General features: G+C 40.8%; 1 protein-coding gene across 5 annotated transcripts in view; it reads right to left on the minus strand.

The window, feature by feature from the left end:
- MINDY4B (MINDY family member 4B) overlaps positions 1-19,241 on the minus strand; it is a 99,237-nt gene that overhangs the window by 40,616 nt on the left and 39,380 nt on the right. For 4 of the 5 annotated variants that reach the window (XM_073674716.1, XM_073674718.1, XM_073674720.1 and 1 more), the window contains 6 exons: positions 18,639-18,758; positions 14,381-14,425; positions 10,894-10,988; positions 9,339-9,504; positions 6,222-6,287; positions 485-555 (listed from right to left, as the gene is read on the minus strand). In XM_073674716.1, the coding sequence (XP_073530817.1) occupies positions 485-555; positions 6,222-6,287; positions 9,339-9,504; positions 10,894-10,988; positions 14,381-14,425; positions 18,639-18,758 (563 nt within the window). The remainder of the gene's footprint in view (positions 1-484; positions 556-6,221; positions 6,288-9,338; positions 9,505-10,893; positions 10,989-14,380; positions 14,426-18,638; positions 18,759-19,241) is intronic. The other variant, XM_073674717.1, reaches the window with a different exon arrangement.

Here is a 19,241-nt window from a genome sequence, read left to right on the forward strand (position 1 = left end):
TGAAATATCACTTAATGAATTAATGTGTTTGTGAGTTCATTTATTAAAGCTCATTTATTGCGGAGCCTATCATAGGCATTTTTACATTGAAATCCTTTACATAGCAATCATGATTCTCATTGGTATACTCCCTCCCATATTTTAATGGTTTTCATTGATCTGTATAATAACATTAATCTTTTGATTTATGTCTATAATATGTTTAGTTATTTTGTGTAAATTTATAGATTATGGGTGACAAAGGTGGAAAAAGTTCTGAAATGATTCTTCTTGGTATGACTATGTTGCATGACAAAATCCTGTCATTTTAAAAGGGGTGTGTAGACTTGTTATATCCACTGTAGATAAACTGACTATGCAAAATCGAAAATAGTTTCTCTTGCTCCAGGCTGTGACTGTTTGTGACATGTACCCCACCACTTATTATGAAAAAGATTATAATACTATTAAAACCAAACAAAATTTAATACAAAAAAAGTCTCACCTTTCAAGTGTCCTGGAAAAAAGCAAACTGTACAGAAACAGTATGACTCCATGGCTGCCCTCTTCCTTAAACTAACGTGAAAAAAACATATTAACATACAGTTATGAATAGTTAAAAGTTTTTGTTTCCATTTATCCATTATTGCTGGGCTACTCTTTTTCGCAGAATATCGGCATGGTCATCTAAACCTGCTTACATGAAATGGATAGAAATTGAAAAACTCTGGCTTGTTCCAGCTCACCCTGACTCTCAGATATGAAATGGTTTTTAATTACATTCCTCCTTCACATGAACTCCTAGGTCCAAGAGTCTCACTAGAGGCATTTGGAGGACCTGCTCCAAACAATTCGAGCTACTATCCACAAACTCCCCTCTTACTTCTTTCCTATTCCACCCAAATGTCCCTGAAAGCTTGACTCTCTCAATAACTGTTTAATTTTGCAGACATACTGTGGGTACGGAAAGTATTCAGACCCCTTTAAATGTTTCACTCTTTGTTTCATTGCAGCCATTTGGTAAATTCTAAAAAGTTCATTTTTTTTTCTCATTAAAGTACACTCTGCACCCCATCTTGACTGAAAAAACAGAAATGTAGAATTTTTTGCAAATTTATTAAAAAAGAAAAACTGAAATATCACAATGTCATAAGTATTCAGACCCTTTGCTCAGACACTCATATTTAAGTCATATGCTGTCCATTTCCTTGTGATCCTCATTGAATTGGTTCTACTCCTTCATTGGAGTCCAGCTGTGTTTAATTAAACTGATAGGACTTGATTTGGAAAGGCACACACCTGTCTATAGAAGACCTCACAGTGCATGTCAGACCAAATGAGAATTATGAGCTCAAAGGAACTGCCCAAGGAGCTCAGAGACAGAATTGTGGCTGGCCAAGGTTACAAAAGAATTTCTGCATTACTCAAGGTTCCTAAGAGCACAGTGGCCTCCATAATCCTTAAATGGAAGAAGTTTGGGACCACCAGAAGTCTTCCTAGACCTGGCCATCCAGCCAAACTGAGCAATCGTGGGAGAAGAGCCTTGGTAAGAGAGGTAAAGAAGAACCCCAAGATCACTGTTGCTGAATTCCAAAGGTGCAGTAGGGAGATGGGAGAAAGTTCCGCAAAGTCAACTATCACTGCAGCCCTCCATCAGTCGGGCCTTTATGGCAGAGTGGCCCAACGGAAACCTCTCCTCACTGCAAGACATATGAAAGCCTGCATAGAGTTTGCTCAAAAACACATGAAGGACTCCCAGACTAGGAGAAAAAAAGATTCTCTGGTCTGATGAGACGAAAATAGAACTTTTTCGTGATAATTCTAAGTGGTATGTGTGGAGAAAACCAGGCACTGCTCATCACCTGCCAAATACAATCCCAACAGTGAAACATGGTGGTGGCAGCATCATGCTATGGGGGTGTTTTTCAGCTGCAGGGACAGGACGACTGGTTGCAATTGAAGAAAATATGAATGCGGCCAAGTACAGAGATATCCTGGATGAAAACCTCTTCCAGAGTGCTCTGTCTGGACCTCAGACTTGGCCGAAGGTTCACCTTCCAACAAGACAATGACCCTAAGCACACAGCTAAAATAACAAAGGAGTGGCTTCAGAACAACTCTGTGACCATTCTTGACTGGCCCAGCCAGAGCCCTGACCTAAACCCAATTGAGCATCTCTGGAAAGACCTGAAAATGGGTGTCCACCAACGTTCACCATCCAACCTGACGGAACTGGAGAGGATCTGCAAGGAAGAATGGCAGAGGATCCCCAAATCCAGGTGTGAAAAACTTGTTGCATCATTCCCAAGAAGACTCATGGCTGTACTAGCTCAAAAGGGTGCTTCTACTCAATACTGAGCAAAGGGTCTGAATACTTATGACCATGTGATATTTCCGTTTTTCTTTTTTAATCATTTTGCAAAAATTTCTACATTTCTGCTTTTTTCAGTCAAGATGGGGTGCAGAGTGTACTTTAATGAGAAAAAAATGAACTTTTTAGAATTTACCAAATGGCTGCAATGAAACAAAGAGTGAAAAGGGGTCTGAATACTTTACGTACCCACTGTAACTGACTATAAAACAAGGCCTTTGCTTCATTATGATGAGATGAAATCTAAATGTTCCGTCCCTGTGCTCCCGTTATTCCAATACATTAAGATCAGCCATTTTGCCTCATCCCTTTTCACAGTTTACAGGTTTTCCCAACACCCTTTAAAAGACTTTGTAGAAATGATACCTCAATGAAAGGTATCTCTGATGTCTACAATATTATACAAAACCCTGATGGAAGTTCCTTGACTAGGCATCCATATATGCTCAAATGGGAAAGTTATTTGGCTAAAACCCTAAGCGATGCTGATTGGTGATTTGTATGGTCAAGAGCAGCCATTTCGGCATCCTCTATCACTTACAAAGAGAACCAATACAAGGTCCTGCACTTCTGGTCCCACACTCCTGACCCATGTACAGTATTTCCCCCTTATGTTGGAGATGTGGCTTGTTGACAGGATGTATATTCCATCTATTCTGGGATTGCTTACTGATAAGACCATTCTGGGCAAATGCACGAACTTTAATTAAACAGGTCTCTGATCTAGACCCACCATTAGATCCTCAACACTTTTTACTCAATATTTTCCCACAGAATAATTCTAAAAGAACCGTTAGGCTTCTACACATATCGATGGCTGAAAGCTGTTTGATAACCTCTCATTGGAAACCAACCTTCCCCCCGTCCATATATGAGTTCGACACTAGGACCAAAGATATCAGAAATTTCGAAATCGAACTGTTCTGAATAATGAAACAGTCGAGAGATTCATCCTCATTTGGTCCTTCTGGGACACCTTTTGGGTACTTCTGAGTATTTAGAAACTCTACTCACTAGGTGATATATTTCCTCTCATCCTACAACACCTAACACCTTTACTTAACCCCTTACCCCTCTCTCTATTTGTATGTCTTCTATGTATCCTCCTTTTTCTTTACTTTGTTATATATATAATAAATTTTCATATCCCTATAATATGTTACATCTATACCACATAGCTGATTTACTCTGTTTTCATTGTAATCTGTTAATCCCTATTCCTTATGTCAAATTAGCTTTTTGTTAAATATCAAAATCTTTCAATAAAAATTACAATTATTAAAAAAAAGTTTTTGTTTCCAATTCTGGCCATCAGGTGGCAGCACTGCTCTAGAGTAGCTACTTGATGTTCAATAGTGAATAGGCATTTCACAAGCTCTAAGCCTGAGTTCACACTAATTGAGTGCTCCCTGCCGAGGGAACCCTGACAAGCCATAATGGAGCTATTTACTTGAATGAAACTGGTTAGCAAAAAAGCAGAGCTGAACACATAAGGTAATGGCCAGGTGGATACTGCGGTTGTAGTGGCTCAGCTTACTCAGTTGTGAGGGGTCACAATTGTAACTGCATAAGGGACCATTATCCTGTTCTTTAGAGCTCCACGTGACTCTGGGACCACTGTAGGGACTCCCCAAATCAATCAATGGATGTCATCATCATGTGCAACATATGAAAATTAAAGATATTGATTATTAATTGCTGGGATCTGATAGCTGGGCCTCCACTGATTCCGAGAATGGGGCTCTGCAGAGTGTGAATGGAGAAGAGGTCGAGCACATACACCTTCACCCCTTTCGCTCCTTATTGGACTGCCAGAGACAACTGGGTACTGTGTTATGCAATTTCCGTTGTTTCCACAGAAAATAAATGGCGTAATGACACATATGCTCGAACTCCACTTCTTTCAGATGGGACTCTGCAGAGATTGTTTTCAAATTGGTTTGGTGCCAATAGTCAGATATTCAATGATCAATAAGTTATTCCCTACCCTAATGATAGTCAATAACCTATATGCTTAGTGCAGCCCCTTTAATGATCTCATTAGGATGGTGAAATAGAGCTCAATGCAGTGTCATGTGCCCTGTGGATCCCTGTGCAATGTAGTCGTAAGCATAAGGCTTTAAGCTGAGTTTCTATTGCAGATTGTTATGCACACGCCCGGGCTGACTGGCGTGTGCGTGATTTAGTGATTCCACTGTGCCATGAACCGGAGAGTGCCTGGAGGGGCGTAACTAAGTATCTACCCAATCCGACCAAGATCGCACGACGGCTAATGACGCCGTGCACCAGGGAGGAACCGAGCAGAGGGACCAGGTGCTACTCCAGGCCAGACCCCGGACATGGCTGTTGACCCACACCGGGGAATACAGGAACAGGCAGGTTAGGCTGGCACACAGGCAGGTGGGTATTGGCAGGCACGGCTGACATGCAGACAGGTGGGCACTGACAGGCACGGCTGGAGTGCAGACAGGAGGATACTGGCAGGCATGGCTGGTATGCAGACAGGAGGGTACTGACAAGTACGGCTAGCGTGCAGACGGAGAGGTACTAGCAGGTTGGAGCACAGGCTGGATAGGGTCCAGTACAGACTGGGATTCAGGAACAGAACCGCAGATGCGGTAAACAAGCAGAGCAGAGAGGAACCGCTGGGGCAGTGACCAAGCAGAGCAGGAACTGCCGGAGCGGTGAGCAAGACAGAGCAGGCAGGAACTGCCGGAGCGGTGAGCAAGACAGAGCAGGCAGGAACCGCCGGAGCGGTGAGCAAGACAGAGTGGGCAGAAACCGCCGGAGTTGTGAGCAAGGCAGAGCGGGCAGAAACCACCGGAGCGGTGAGCAAGGCAGAGCGGGCAGAAACCGCCGAAGCGGTGAGCAAGGCAGAGCAGAGATAAACCGCCGGAGCGGTGAGCAAGGCAGAGCAGGCAGAAACCGCCGGAGCGGTGAGCAAGGCAGAGCAGAGATAAACCGTCGGAGCGGTGAGCAAGGCAGAGCAGGCAGAAACCGCCGGAGCGGTGAGCAAGGCAGAGCAGAGGGGACAGGGCTCTGTTCACACGGAACAGACTGGAAGGGAAAGGCAGAACCAGATACACACAAGATACTTGCAATGAAGTAGCGAGTGGACTCTAAACTCACAAATGGAAGTACAGCGACAACGAGTAAGAGTTAGGTGCAGGTTCAGACTCTGCAGAAAAAGGGAAGGTACGGACATAGAGAAAAACAGGTAACAGGCTAGGAGAGTGTTCAGACAGGAACTCAGTGTTCAGACAGGAACTAACACTGCAGCGAGATACAGGAGCGAGTCTGGGTATGCAGCCCCCAGAAGGCGGGACGAACAGGCTAGGAGCGTGCTCAGACTGGCCTGGAAATACAGCATCCTTGAAGGCGGACAGACAGGCAAGAAAACACAGATAACAGATCTAGGTATGCGGCCCCTAGAAGGCGAGACGAACAGGCTAGGAGCGTGTTCAGACAGGCCTGGAAATACAGCCTCCAGGAAGGCGGACAGGCAGGAGAAACAGAACAGGACCTGGCACATTCAGAGTCAAGGAGCTCACTGAATGAAAGTGTTGCTCAGCCACCAGCTTCCAGGTGAAGCTGGTTTAAATATCCAGTGACAGACAGCAATAGGCTGAGGACGCATTAGGGGTGTGCCCACAGCAGCTACAAGAAACAGGAAGTAACCGGGCCGCCGCCCTAAGCAGTAAGAACAGAGACAAACAGACAGCATGAATAGAAGCCAGGCTAGCAGACTGGACTGAAGATCAAGTTTGCGATCTTGCATAGTGGGAGATGGTGCACTATGCAAGCCCGCCACCAGGTATGTTACACAGATATTCAACTAAAAAAATTAAAAACAATACATATTCAGACTCACGCAGTGTATGTGGGCACAAACAAATTTTTCCAATTTGTCTTTTTCTACAAACTCAAATAACTGGAGCTGTCAATTGAAAGAAATGTGATTAAGAGTAATACAATAATAAGCGCTACATTATGTAATCATCATTTACTGTCTTCTGTTCCATTTGATGTTTATAGCAATCATTCCTTCTTTTTTATTTTTTTTGTAATACAATTTAGACATATACTATAAAGCAAAGATCCATTGATTCTTTAAAAGGACTTCCAGTATTGCATGTACAATATAGGGCAGCACTATCTTTTGGGCAGTAATTATACAGAAACTGATATTCTCTCACAACTGACATCATCAAGAGTGTTGTCCCATGAATACAAATTACATTTGTTTGTTAGATCATGTAAAATATTAAACTTTTCAATTGGAATAAATGAACAAAAATTGCTTCTACTTCTAGATTTTCTGTTACAAACTTCTCATGGTGCCCCCTGGTGTTTGTTTCCCTTTGCTAGGACACCATAAAAGCTACAGTAACCCAGTCATTAGTCCTTCTTCCTGACTAGACCCATTTGTGTGTTTTATTGTACACACCCTTTTGACAGCTCTAAAATGTTTTCATTTTTGGATAATCAAATAATTGTTGCCTTTTTTTTAGTGACACACGGGGCTTCATTTTTATGTCGTTTTCATATTCTTTTTTTTTTTTGCTGAAAGGGAAAATGGAAACTAAAATAGGAAATACTTGTCAATTTTTCAAATTTTTTATAAGCACAAAAGACTTAAAATCATTTTAAATTGTGTTCCCTATTCTGTACATTTTTTTTATATATTGGACATATTTTTTCCAATGAGGATAGAAACAATGATTTAGAGTGGTGTCTCTTTTTTTATTTTTATTTTTTTATTCAAGCTTTTTTTAACTATTTTTTTTCCATTTTTATTTATTTTTTTCATTTATTTTATACACTGTATATATATATATAGCATTTATTTTATACACTCATTTTAGCATATTCTTTTTTTTCAGATTTCCCTTTGTAACTGGGTCTGGTAGAATAGCTTCAGCTAAAGGCAACTTTCAGGCTCCTGGCTGAATAGCAGAACTCTCTGGATTTTATAGGACCCAGCACCTCCTTTTCCCTCCTTATACCAAGTGATCACATGAACACTGGGTCCAGAGAAGGAAGCAAGGTAAGTGTTTCCTAATCTTTATATACAAGCGCGGGCTCAGTACTGTGTGTACAGAGATGGAGAAGATAAATATGATAATAAATATATACAAATATAATAAACAAATATATATCTTCTCTCTGGGTGTGTATGACAACCTACTTCCTTCCTTCCACACCAACTTGTGAAAGTTTCTTAGACTGCATTTTTATTTTAGAACGTCAGTGCAGGGATAACAGTGGATCTCACAGACTTTTATAGTCTATGGACAGTCTAGAAGTTGTTAAAGAAACATAACAATGCTTCTAATTGAAAAAATATGGTTTGTGTGATCTTAAAGAGAAATGTAATAATTCAGTTCAGGACAATGCCTTTAAACGTCACATGTCATCAGAAAATGACCTATTGTTTAAATTTGTTTTTTGTACTAAATGTATTTAAAAAAAAAAAACCGCATTTTTTGCATTTTTTCCATATCAAAATTAGAGATAGGAGAATTGGTGCACAGAACTCTAGCCCGTTGACCAGGTAATTTGTAACCACTGGATGAGAGGTCTATAAATCTCCTTACCTCCCAACAGTCCCAAATATTCTTTTGATTAGCCAGGCTGGCACAATGTCATTATTGCAGCGTGACGCACATAAGACATTGCATGAGCTGGCTTATCAAAAGAAGAGCCTGGAATACTGAATCCTTTGAATTGATTCTCCCATCTTAAATCACAATGTTTATTAAAAATAAAAATGAGAAATCTTAAAATTTTCACACTGGCCACTGGGTATATTTTAGACTCAAGCTTCTTTATGTTTCAGGAAACAACACATGTATGTTAGCCACAATAAACAGACTCTGACCCTATATTTTGTATTGAAGCATCTAATGAGCATGTGCAGAGGTCATTGTGAAGGGAGGGGTTGCAGGGTCAGCTGTGACATTGCTTATTGTGAATGGTGGATCATTCATTCATTCATTTCTAAGAAACAGGCATTCCTCACATGTATTAAAGCTGTCAAACAGTCGCAAATCATGCGCACGGAGTGACTCAAACATAACACCCGAGCTGCTGTAAATACTCGGAAAACACCCGAGCATGCTCGTAAATCTCGAGTAACAAGCATGCTCGCTCATCACTAATTGTAACACAAAACTTGATTTAAACAATAGGTCATTTCTGATGATACACCCTCTTGAAGTAAAGTTCCACCTAAGCAGCAATAAAAAAATCAATATTTGTAATATACATCCAATGATGATGAGTAGCACAGGAGACGCAGCGGGGAGAGTGGGAGTCCGGTTGCCTATGTAGCTTAGTATCTGTGAATGACAGATGGTTACTATGATTGCATATTTTTAAACATCAAGAAACGTGGCTCGTATCATCGTTGGAGGTACACTATTTATTTGTAATTGAGACATGCTTGCAACCTGTTAAATACCATTGTCAAACTCTGACAGTGGCATTAACAGTGCACCAGCATGGAGGCGCCAATCTATGTGCCAATCTGCACTCTTGTAATGCAATTGTGTGGCACTGATGGGTTGCTATGAGAGCTGGGGGTCTGTTGAAGACCTCCGTGCCTATTATTACGAAGATCCCTTGAAACCCAGCCTGTGGCCGGGCTTCAAATGAGACCATGAATGTTACTATATGCCGGTTGCATGGATTTATATTGTGTGACCAACTTGTCAAGCCCTTTCCAAGTGATGCTCAAAATCGCTTGGAAAACTGCTTGGAAAAACACATGCGAAAACGCATGTAAAAACGCTGAAAAAACGCTTCTCTCTGGCAGAAAAAACGCATGTAAATCTGCATGCATTTTTTCTGCCAGAGAGAGGCAAAAACGCTCTGCATCACATCTGCTACGTGGGCACATAGCCTTAGTCCGAATTCTGTGGCATTTAGGACATTTCACCCTGTGCACTGGGTATTGAATACCAGTAGACGTGTCGCTCTTACATACTCTTTCTGTAAAATGATCTGTTTTATAATCAGGGCTCTCTGTAAAATATGCATCACTGGTGATGAGGCAGATGGTGGCTCTCTTCATTTCTCCTGTTGTCCATAGGATATCCACAATTGATGCTGCCAGGGCCCTTTCTTGCTGTTTTTGGCTTAATTCTGATAAACTAATTGAGAAAAACACACATTTTAAAGTAACTTATTGTAAAATCTGCATTAATTACATGTATGAATGTTTACATGTTTGAAGTACAATGTCAGAGTGAATCAGGTTCCTTAAAGGGGGTTTCCAGTTAAAGCAAGTTATTATCTACCCACAAGATAAGTGATAACTTGCTGATCAGTGAGGGTCTGACTGCCGAGAGTGTTTATCCCTGGCTGGGAAACTTTTATCCCAGTTACAAAATGATCCATGAGGTCGGACTCCTGATCACTGCTCCATTCACTCTCTATGGGACTGCTGGAAAAAGCCGAGTCACAGTGTTCGTCAACCCCATAGGGAATGAATGGAGTGCACTGCCGCTCCATTCTAAAAGTGCTCCATTCAGCCGGTAGGTGTGGGTCCCAGTGGTTGGAGCCCTACCGATCAACAAGTTATCACCTATTCAGTGGACAGGTTTTAACTTGTTTTCACCGAACAAACCCCTTTAAGGGACACTTTGGCAATCCCTTTTTGATTGATGGGATCACCAAAAATAGACAGATCATAAGGTCTCCTGCAATCGGGAGCTCAATCACATGTGGAGGTCCGAGGCAGCCGGTGAAGAATGCTCCTTCAGCGCCACCATAGGAGAAACAATGCATTACATGAAGGACATTAAAGGGAACCTGTCATGATGAAAATGGTATCTGAACCGCCGGCAGGATGTTATAGAGCAGAAGGAGAAGATCAGATTGATAGACATTTTTGTGTTGAAAGTTTAGTAAAAATTGCATTTTATTAATTTAATTCATTTGTGTTTGTATGAATATTAGGCCAGTGGGTGGTCCTATTCATTTATTAACAGTATTCTCTGTATGACTGTGCAGAGACAGCTGTCAATCATTAATAGGACCGCCCACTGGACTGCTATCCAGTTCTACTAAATCTTTTCCAACAAACCTATATATCATTTATCTCAGCTGCTTCTTCTCTATGCCATGCTGTGCACCGATTAGAATGTAACATCAATGCTTTAATGTCATCAGGGGAATGTCGGGAGCTTCCCATACACATCAGATGGTCGGCTGGTGAAGGTGAAATCAGAGATTTATCCAATATACATCACGTATTTATAGTCATTGTTAATCAGTGAAAAACTTTGGTCTTATTTCACTTGAAATGACACAGTTGCATTTAATATATTAGTCTTTTTTTTTAAAGCATAACATAGTACATGAGAGATCAACTCATTGTTCAACGACTATGTATTCAAGGATACCATGATCTGTAGGACAGCTAATTTCACAATGTCATATAGTGTTCTGCTGCTCTGCCTCATGTCTTATGTAAAACGCACATTGCCATTAATTAATCATGCACATATATACGTTATATTCCCTTCCCATTGTCTTACCTCTTTAGAGAAGTGTATTCATGCTTGTTCTTGGTAAACAGCAGGTATTTAATGATGTGAGCTTGCACCACCAGCTGAATGGCTCTTGTTCCCCCCTTTAATATATACATTTGCATTGGTAATATTAATTAGATGATCATTAGCTACACATAATTATGTTTCGCTATTAAACTGTACCATATAAAAAAATCAATAGGTTGTTTCATATATAATAGAAAATACTTCAATCTAGACTATTTTTTCTGGCTTTTTATCTGCAGTTCATTTACTAAGTTCCAATTATTTTCTTTGGATTTTAGAGGGAATCTATAAGCAGGTTTTTGCTATGTAATCTTAAGACAGCAGGAGATAAGGGCTGAAACACAGATTCAGCCACTTATCAGGCTGTGTGCTGTTGTTTACTTACAATGAAGGTTTTACCACTAGGACATTATCACTGCCAGGACTAGTGCCAGCATGAGCCCTGGTCCAACTCCACCCCCTTCTCTGATTAGCAGCTCATGGTCAAGAGAAAATGTACATAGAAAGCTGTGACTCAGTGGTGTGGGCGAGATTAGCTTTCTGAGCTCTGCTACATGTTGCATCTAAGAAGTCTGATTGTGTCACAACTGCTGCACCCAGCAAACTGAATGATACATCGCTGAAATCAGGGTCTCTTTTCCTATTTTATGCTGTTCTCAGATGAGGTAGCAAAAAGCTGCTGACAGATTACCTTTAAACTTCACACACAAATATTTAAAGGTAACATGTCATCAGAAAATGACCTATAATTTGGTTTTTAGTATTCAATGTACAGTACTCTCCAAAAGTTTTAGGCAGGTGCAGAAAAAATGCTGTCAAGTAAGAATGCTTTAAAAATACAAGTGTTAGTTTATTTTCTATCAATTGTAATGCAATGTGAATGAACAAAAGAGAAATTAAATTAAATCAATATTTGATGTGACCACTGTAGCATAGCCAGGTAGGCCAGGGTTAAATCCTAGCTCTACAGGTTCTGATTAGATCACCTGGCTAGCCCTGCATATAACTAGGCTAGCTGTTCTCCTTAGTCAGTCAGCTTAGTCAGTCAGGGAAGCTGACCAGACTGGATGTGTCTTGGAGCTCAAGAGAGAGACTGGCCAGAATCCCTTTCTGAGAAGAGTCTGCCCAGGCCATGTGCAGACAACTGTAAGTATCAGTGGCTGCTATGGCCAATAGCTGTTTTGTTTGACCGAACTAGTATTATCAGCCGTGTATGAGTAGCCAGAGTCGGTTCTTTTTAGCTAGCACCAGGACAAGGCTAGGGATTTATGTTTATGAGTTTGTTTTGGTCTTGTGCAACCTGTGGAAAGCAATAAAAACTGCACGTGTTTGGACCAAAACTGCCTTGCCTGTGTGAATGCTACCTAAGGCCTAATGCTTACCAGAGAGCGTGAATCCCTACACCACCCATTGGATTGAAAACAGCATCAATTTTCCAAGTACCCTTGCACACTGTTTTTGAAGGAATTTGGTAGTGATATTTGTCCAAACATCTTGGGGAACTAACCACAGATCTTCAGTGGATGTAGGCTTGTGTAAATGCTTCTATGTCTTAATATAATCAAACATAGACTCGATGATGTTGAGATCAGGGCTTTGGGGGGGGGGGGGACATCACTTCCAAGACTAGTTGTTCTTTTTTATGCTGAAGACAGCTCCTAATGACATTGTATGAATGTTTGGGGAGATTGTCCTGCTGCACAATAAATTTGGAGCCAATCAGATACCTTCCTGATGGCAATGCATGTTGGATAATTATCTGAATGTATTTCTCAGCATTAAGGACACCATTAATCCTGACCAAATCCCTAACTCCATTTGATGAAATCCAGTCCCAAACTTGCAAGGATCCTCCAATACTACAATTGTTCTGCATCCTAGTTCCTATGTTTTCATGTATTCTTGAGTTGTTTGGCCTCGTTTCCATGTCGGATGTATTGTTTTTTTGCCATCAATTCTTCCATTCTTCTTGCCAGACTTCTCAGAACAATAGATGGGTGCAGCTGGGTCCCACTGGTTGCAAATAGTTCTTAGCTGATGACACTGATGAACATCTTGCAATTTGGAAGGGAAGTAAGCATGATGTGTCTTTCATCTGCTGTATTACTTTTTTTGTTAAACCACTCTGACTATGGTCCTCAACATTGACTATTTATTGGTGCGTCTTCAAAAAAGCTTGAACAGCATATATTGAAACCCTAGTCTACTTTGAACTTTTTGCATGGGAGACACCTTGCTGATGCAGTATAACTACCTCATGTCTTGCTACTGTGTTCAGTCTTGCCATGGTACATGACCTGTAACATAAAACTGTCTTCTACAACCTTACCTTTGTAGCAGAGTTTGTCTATTCCTCACCCAGTGTTAAGCCTAAACACAGCTATTTCTGTTTCAGGTAATAACTGCATTTCATCCTTCATATGAAAATGATGATCATTATCACCTGTTTGGTATAATTGGTTACTCATACACCTGACTATAATCCGAAAAGTCTTTGACTTTGTGCAAGCCTGCATCTGCATAAGATCTGTGGTTAGATCTCTCTGCTGAGTTCCTTCAAAAACTGTGTGCAAGTGTACCTAGAAGAATTGATGCTGCTTTGAAGGCAAATTGTGCTCAGGCCATATATTGATTTTATTTATTTTTCTCTTTTGTTCATTCAATTTGCATATTGTTAATTGATAAAATAAACTAATAACACGTCTTTTTTTAAAGCATTGTTACTGTGCAGCATTTTTCCACACCTGCCTAAAACTTTTGCTGAATATTGTATATAATAGGAAAAGCTTCAGTCTAGACTAATTTTTCAACTACTTACCTGCCAGTTGTTTAACTGTTTTCTAGAATCCTCCAGAACTCAAACTTCTTACCCTAACATTTATGGGTTAATGTTTCACCAGAAAATGATGTATTTATGTGTTAAATATATTTTTTTGCCAATGATATTTTTCTATATCACAGTCTCTATTAAAAAATTGAAATTGGCCACTGGGGCTTTTTTAGACTCATATTTCCTGTTGTTTCAGGAAATCAGCATGTACATTAGTAGCAATAAACACACACCTACCCTATCTTTTGTATTGAGTAATCTAAGGAGTGTGTGCAAAGGTCATTGTTTAAGGAGTTGGCTACAAGTCTGCAGTCATTCTATATGACTGCAGACTTGGGAATCCTCACATCTCGTGCACTGCACGCTGTGAGGATTCTCCGGTGCCAGTGCTGGGAGAGGTGGGTGCCAGGCTGCAAGTATACGATTTACATACATGCGGTCACGTGCCAACTAGAACTATGCAAATTGCATACTTGCGATCAATCACCGTTCACTCCCATCGCCGACACCGGAAAATCCTCACAATGCACAAGTCTGCAAACTTGTAGCTATCAGTGATGAGGAGCAGGGTCAGCTGTGACATCACCTATTGTGATTTGTGGATCCGGTATTATCAGCTGCATATAGAGGTGTTACCTGTAATTCTGCCTCTGCTGATAAGGAAACTACTGTAAACTGTTCCTGAAAGGACAAGAAGCAAGAGTCTTAAACTGCCCTAGTGGTCAGTGTGAAAATTGCAGGATTACTAATTTTGCTTTTTTAATAAAGATAATATGAAAATAATACATTACTCAAAAAAATATACATGTAACACAAAAACCTGAATTAAACAATAGGTCTGATGAAAGATTCGCTTCAAGGCTCTCACTAACTATGCTCCTTTCTCTTGGTCTCCTCTAATCTCTCATTACGAGCACTTTGCTCTGGTAAGAACTGACTAGCGTATATGACCATCGTAGTCACCTCTAACTTCCATGTCCAAGAAATCCCTAAAGCTTTTATTATTCTTTAAAATATTCTCCCCCTTCCATTAGACTTTGCACTCGTCCAGTGTTTCCCAAACTCCAGTCCTCACGGCCCCCCACAGGTCATGTTTTCAGGATCTCCTTAGTATAACACAGGTGATGGAAGAATCATCAAGGCATCAGGAATTCTCTCACCTGTGCAATACTAAGGAGATCCTGAAAACATGAATGTGGGGGGCCGTGAGGCCTGGAGTTTGGGAAACACTGCTCTCCTCTGTCCGAAAAGGCACCTTCTATAATACCTAAATAATAAATTATAAGGCTATGTTCCCACAATGCAGAAATGCTCAGGATTTTTTCCTGAGCGTTTCTGCATCTCCCTGGCAGAAAAAACGCATGCGGATTGTACATGCGGATTGTACATGCGGATTGTACATGCGGATTGTACATGCGTTTTCCTGCCAGGGACAAGCGGATGTGAAGCGTTCTTCACATGCATTTCTGCATGCGGGTTGACAAGCGATTTCCAAGCGATTTTAGCATCACTTGGAAAGTGCTTGTCAACTTGATCACACTATATAAATCCATGCAAACTGCATGGATTTATATAGTGTGACCCGAGAGAATGTCAAAAAATTTAAAAATAAACCTATACTTACCTTCTGATGGCCCCTGCAGTCTTGCTGCGCTCCTGTGCTGGCTGCCGGCAGATCGCGGTACGCAGTACTGAAAGACCTGCCGTCACATGACTGTGACGTCACTGCAGGTCCTTCAGTCCTGCGCGATCTGTAGGCAAGCACAGGGAAGGAGTCCGGGGGCCGTCGGAAGGTGAATATATTTATTTTATTTTATTTTTTTTTACAGCTTTTAATGGTACCTGGGTTTGGAGGAGAGTCTCCTGTCCTCTACAGCCGGGTATCATCCGCACATTAGAACACGCCAATTATGCAAGTACAGATGCAGTCTTGCGGAATTGGCGCGTTCTAATGCAAGTCAATGGCGGCGAAAACGCAGCGCTTCCGCAAAATAATTGGTAGAGCTGCGGATTTTTCCGCAATGATAATCCGCAGCGGAAATTTCCGCAGCATGTGCAGAGCACATGCGGATTATCATTGGGGGACATGGCAGGCCTTCTACCATGCGTTTTTTAAGCATTTCTGCAGCGTTTTTGCCGCTGCGGAAATGCTTAAAAAACGCATCGTGGACACACAGCCTAACACTTTTTGCCTGTTTCTGTCCTAAAGATGGGTCACACATAGCACACCTCCGAGGTACTGTATGTATTTGCTGAGAAGCCGCTTTCTAAATATCTTTCATTAAAAAATGAATTGCTAATGGCTGCACAGTTTTGTAGAAACTGTGGGGCCATTAAACATAAGCCAGCTATTTGTAATTTACTGTGTTTCTACTGATGAATCAGAAAGCGACATTTTATATTATTGCATCACACCAGTGGTGGACATGGACAGAAAAGGGCCCCTGTGCATGAACACTATATGGGCCCTTTGCAGCCCAATAGCTCCTCATACTGCACAATCCCACCTGCTTTGGAGGTGTAAGTGGCCCCTGTTACCTCTTAGGCCCCTGTGCGACTGCATAGGTTGCACCAATGGCGGACAGCCCCTGTATCACACCCTTTCTTTGTAGATTGTAAGTTTGCACGCAGAGCCATCTCTCCTTATTTTCATATTATAACATGAACTTGACGGTATGTCACTGTTTCCTGTAACTTATTGCACAGCAATACAGAAAGTGTTGGCACCTTATAAAAATCTCATTATTATGAGTAGTTAATTTGAAGTCTATAGACGTCTATCAACCCTGCTAAGCGATCTAACGTTAGATAGGTGTTGGCCGACCACCCCTTACATATTCATCCTCGGCCGAGCCAAGCGTCTATACGTTTTTAGTGGGGATAGGGGAATAAGCCGCGGCCTGGTTCCCCTGGTAGCAGCATTTTCTTGCTGTAACAAAAGGATTGAAATTCAACATGAACATCCACAGGATAGGTAATAATATGCAAATCACTGGTGGTCCCACTAGTGGGCATTCCTGAAACAATGAGATGGGTCCCTTCAGAGCCCCTTTCTTGGAATCAGTTGAGGCCCTTGTGGTGGGACCCCCAATGATCAGAAAGTTATCACCTATCCTGCAGAGTCTTCCACCTAGAGTTTTGTAGACAAGGTGATTTTTTTACATTTTGCTGGGGGTGGAGTGATTAAAGGAGTATTCCAATCTCCAAGATCATATCCCAGTATGTATTAGATGTAATAATAATAATTTTAGCAAATACCTCCAATTAGAAATGTAGTTTAGTACTTCTGATTAGCTATGTCACTTACCCCATGTGCAGGGCATTGCAGTAGCTTAGGTATCCATGGTTATGACCACTCATGTAGTGAGATTTAGTTAAATCTATTAAAACAAACAATGTCCAGGAAAAACATTAAAATTGTTGCGTTTCTGGAGAAAATACCCTTAATCATAGTATATACTCTAATCTATCATTAAGGGTGTTTTTTTGCCAGAAACGCGTCAGTTTTAGGGTATGTGCACACGTTGAGTATTTTGTGTGCGGAAATTTCTGCATCTCTTGGCAGGAAAGCGCAGCTTAAAAAACGTGAGTTTTTGATGCGTTTTTGCCTTCAATTTTCATTGTATTCAATGGGTAAAAAACGCAGACAAAAACGCACAGAGAATTGACATACTGCAGATTATTTTCTGCACCAAATCTGCAAGTCAAAAATACTCAACGTGTGCCTGACACTTCAGGTTTCTCATCACTTTGCTGGCATCAGATATTGTTAACATATCCGCGCGGCAAAAAGTGTGCACATGGCCTTAAATTTGTTTCTGAATATTGTTCATTTTAATGGACTTAAATTTTTTTTTCATGCTTACCTGATGGAGTTGCTGCATTCCTCCCCCCTTCCTTTTGTTATTGCTGTGCTACACCAGCTGGATCTAGCACCCACCAGTTACAAGGTTCTCGGCTATCTGCATGATCAGCAAGCATGGTGAACTCCATTTTGCCTTTATTCCTGACATTGAGTTAGTTGTTAGTGGTCGTAACCATGGATTCTTAAGCTACTGCAATGCCCTTCACATGGGGGAAGTGACGTGGATAATCAGAAGAACTATACTATATTTCTAATTGAAGGTATTTGCTAATATTATTATTTTTACACCTACTACATATTCGGATAGGATCTTGGTGATGGGAATACCCCTTTAAGGACGGGGTCACATGAGCATATGTTGTCTCGTGGAAGAAAATAAGCTCGATTATGTAAATGAGACTTGGCTCAAACTCTGTCAGAGTTTGAACTGAATGTCACTTTAGTGTGATCCGATTCTCTCGCACGTGTAAATTGGACTGCACTCGGATGACATCCGAGCGCAGTCTCATGTTTTACATGCACCCATAGACTTGAATTGGTGCACATTATCCGATTTATGGAGCCACTCGCAGCATGCTGTGATTTTTTTCTCATGTTGAATCGGCCCTATAGTATAAATTGGGCCGACTGCTATCCGATAAAGCATATTACGTGTTATACACTCATGTGAGCAAGACCTTAGTCTTATTATTTTATTAGCATGCTTGCTGGTTGCGGAATAGTACAGAATGGGAATAAAGAGGGAAGGGTGTTGCCAGTAGCATAGGGCGTAGACAAGCCTCTAACCCCTTCAACCCTGATAGCCAACCAGAAAGCCTAACATACCCATTCATTGAGCTACGATAGCTTTATAGTTGGCGGAATTTCTGTATTCAAATCAGTAATGCCCGGTCATTAAGAATGTGTCAGGGCGATTATGTCAAAGTCACAGTATTTTCAGATGTCCACTTATGTTCTCAATTTCTATTACCGTACTTTATTTGTAATAGTAAAAGCTATTCGCTTTGTTTTTTTTTAACAGCCACTCACCTTCTCTGCTTCAATAGCATAAGCCATTTCGGAAAAGGCCTCTCTAAACTTGAAAAATGACTTTTTCCATTCATAGTTGAATGTTTGAAATGTGTTTCCAAACAGCATTTTCCTCAGTGCCTTAAAAATATATATAAAAATTTAGTATATGAATCATATAAATAGTTGAAAATAGTTTGGCTCAACTGGGCAACCCCTTTTATTATAAATTCTGCCCCCCTTCCGATCAGTGGATCAGTGTTGTTCCATCTCAAATTTCTATCATCTATAATGTCCATGTGCCTAATTGGGACTAATTACACGTATATTTTTCATATCAACCCCTTGATCACTGTCATGCAGGTCATCGAATCACGCAGACACTAAGCATAGGATTATCGATGAGACATAACTGTTTTTTTTTAAAGAGGACTTTTCACCAGTTTGACCAAGTTGAACTGGCCGCATCACGGAATAGTGGCTGTAGAGTTGAATAAAACGTACTTCTTATTTTTTTAATTCTCATCCCCATTGCACAGATATTAGATAGTAAAGTTCAGATTCTAATTTTCATTAATAATAAGGATAGAAGAGATTTGTCTATGAGGGCATTAACCTTTTCCC

This window comes from Phyllobates terribilis, unplaced genomic scaffold, assembly GCF_046119375.1.
Source record: "Phyllobates terribilis strain yellow unplaced genomic scaffold, ASM4611937v1 Scaffold_3__8_contigs__length_932513732, whole genome shotgun sequence".
NCBI lineage: Eukaryota > Metazoa > Chordata > Amphibia > Anura > Dendrobatidae > Phyllobates > Phyllobates terribilis.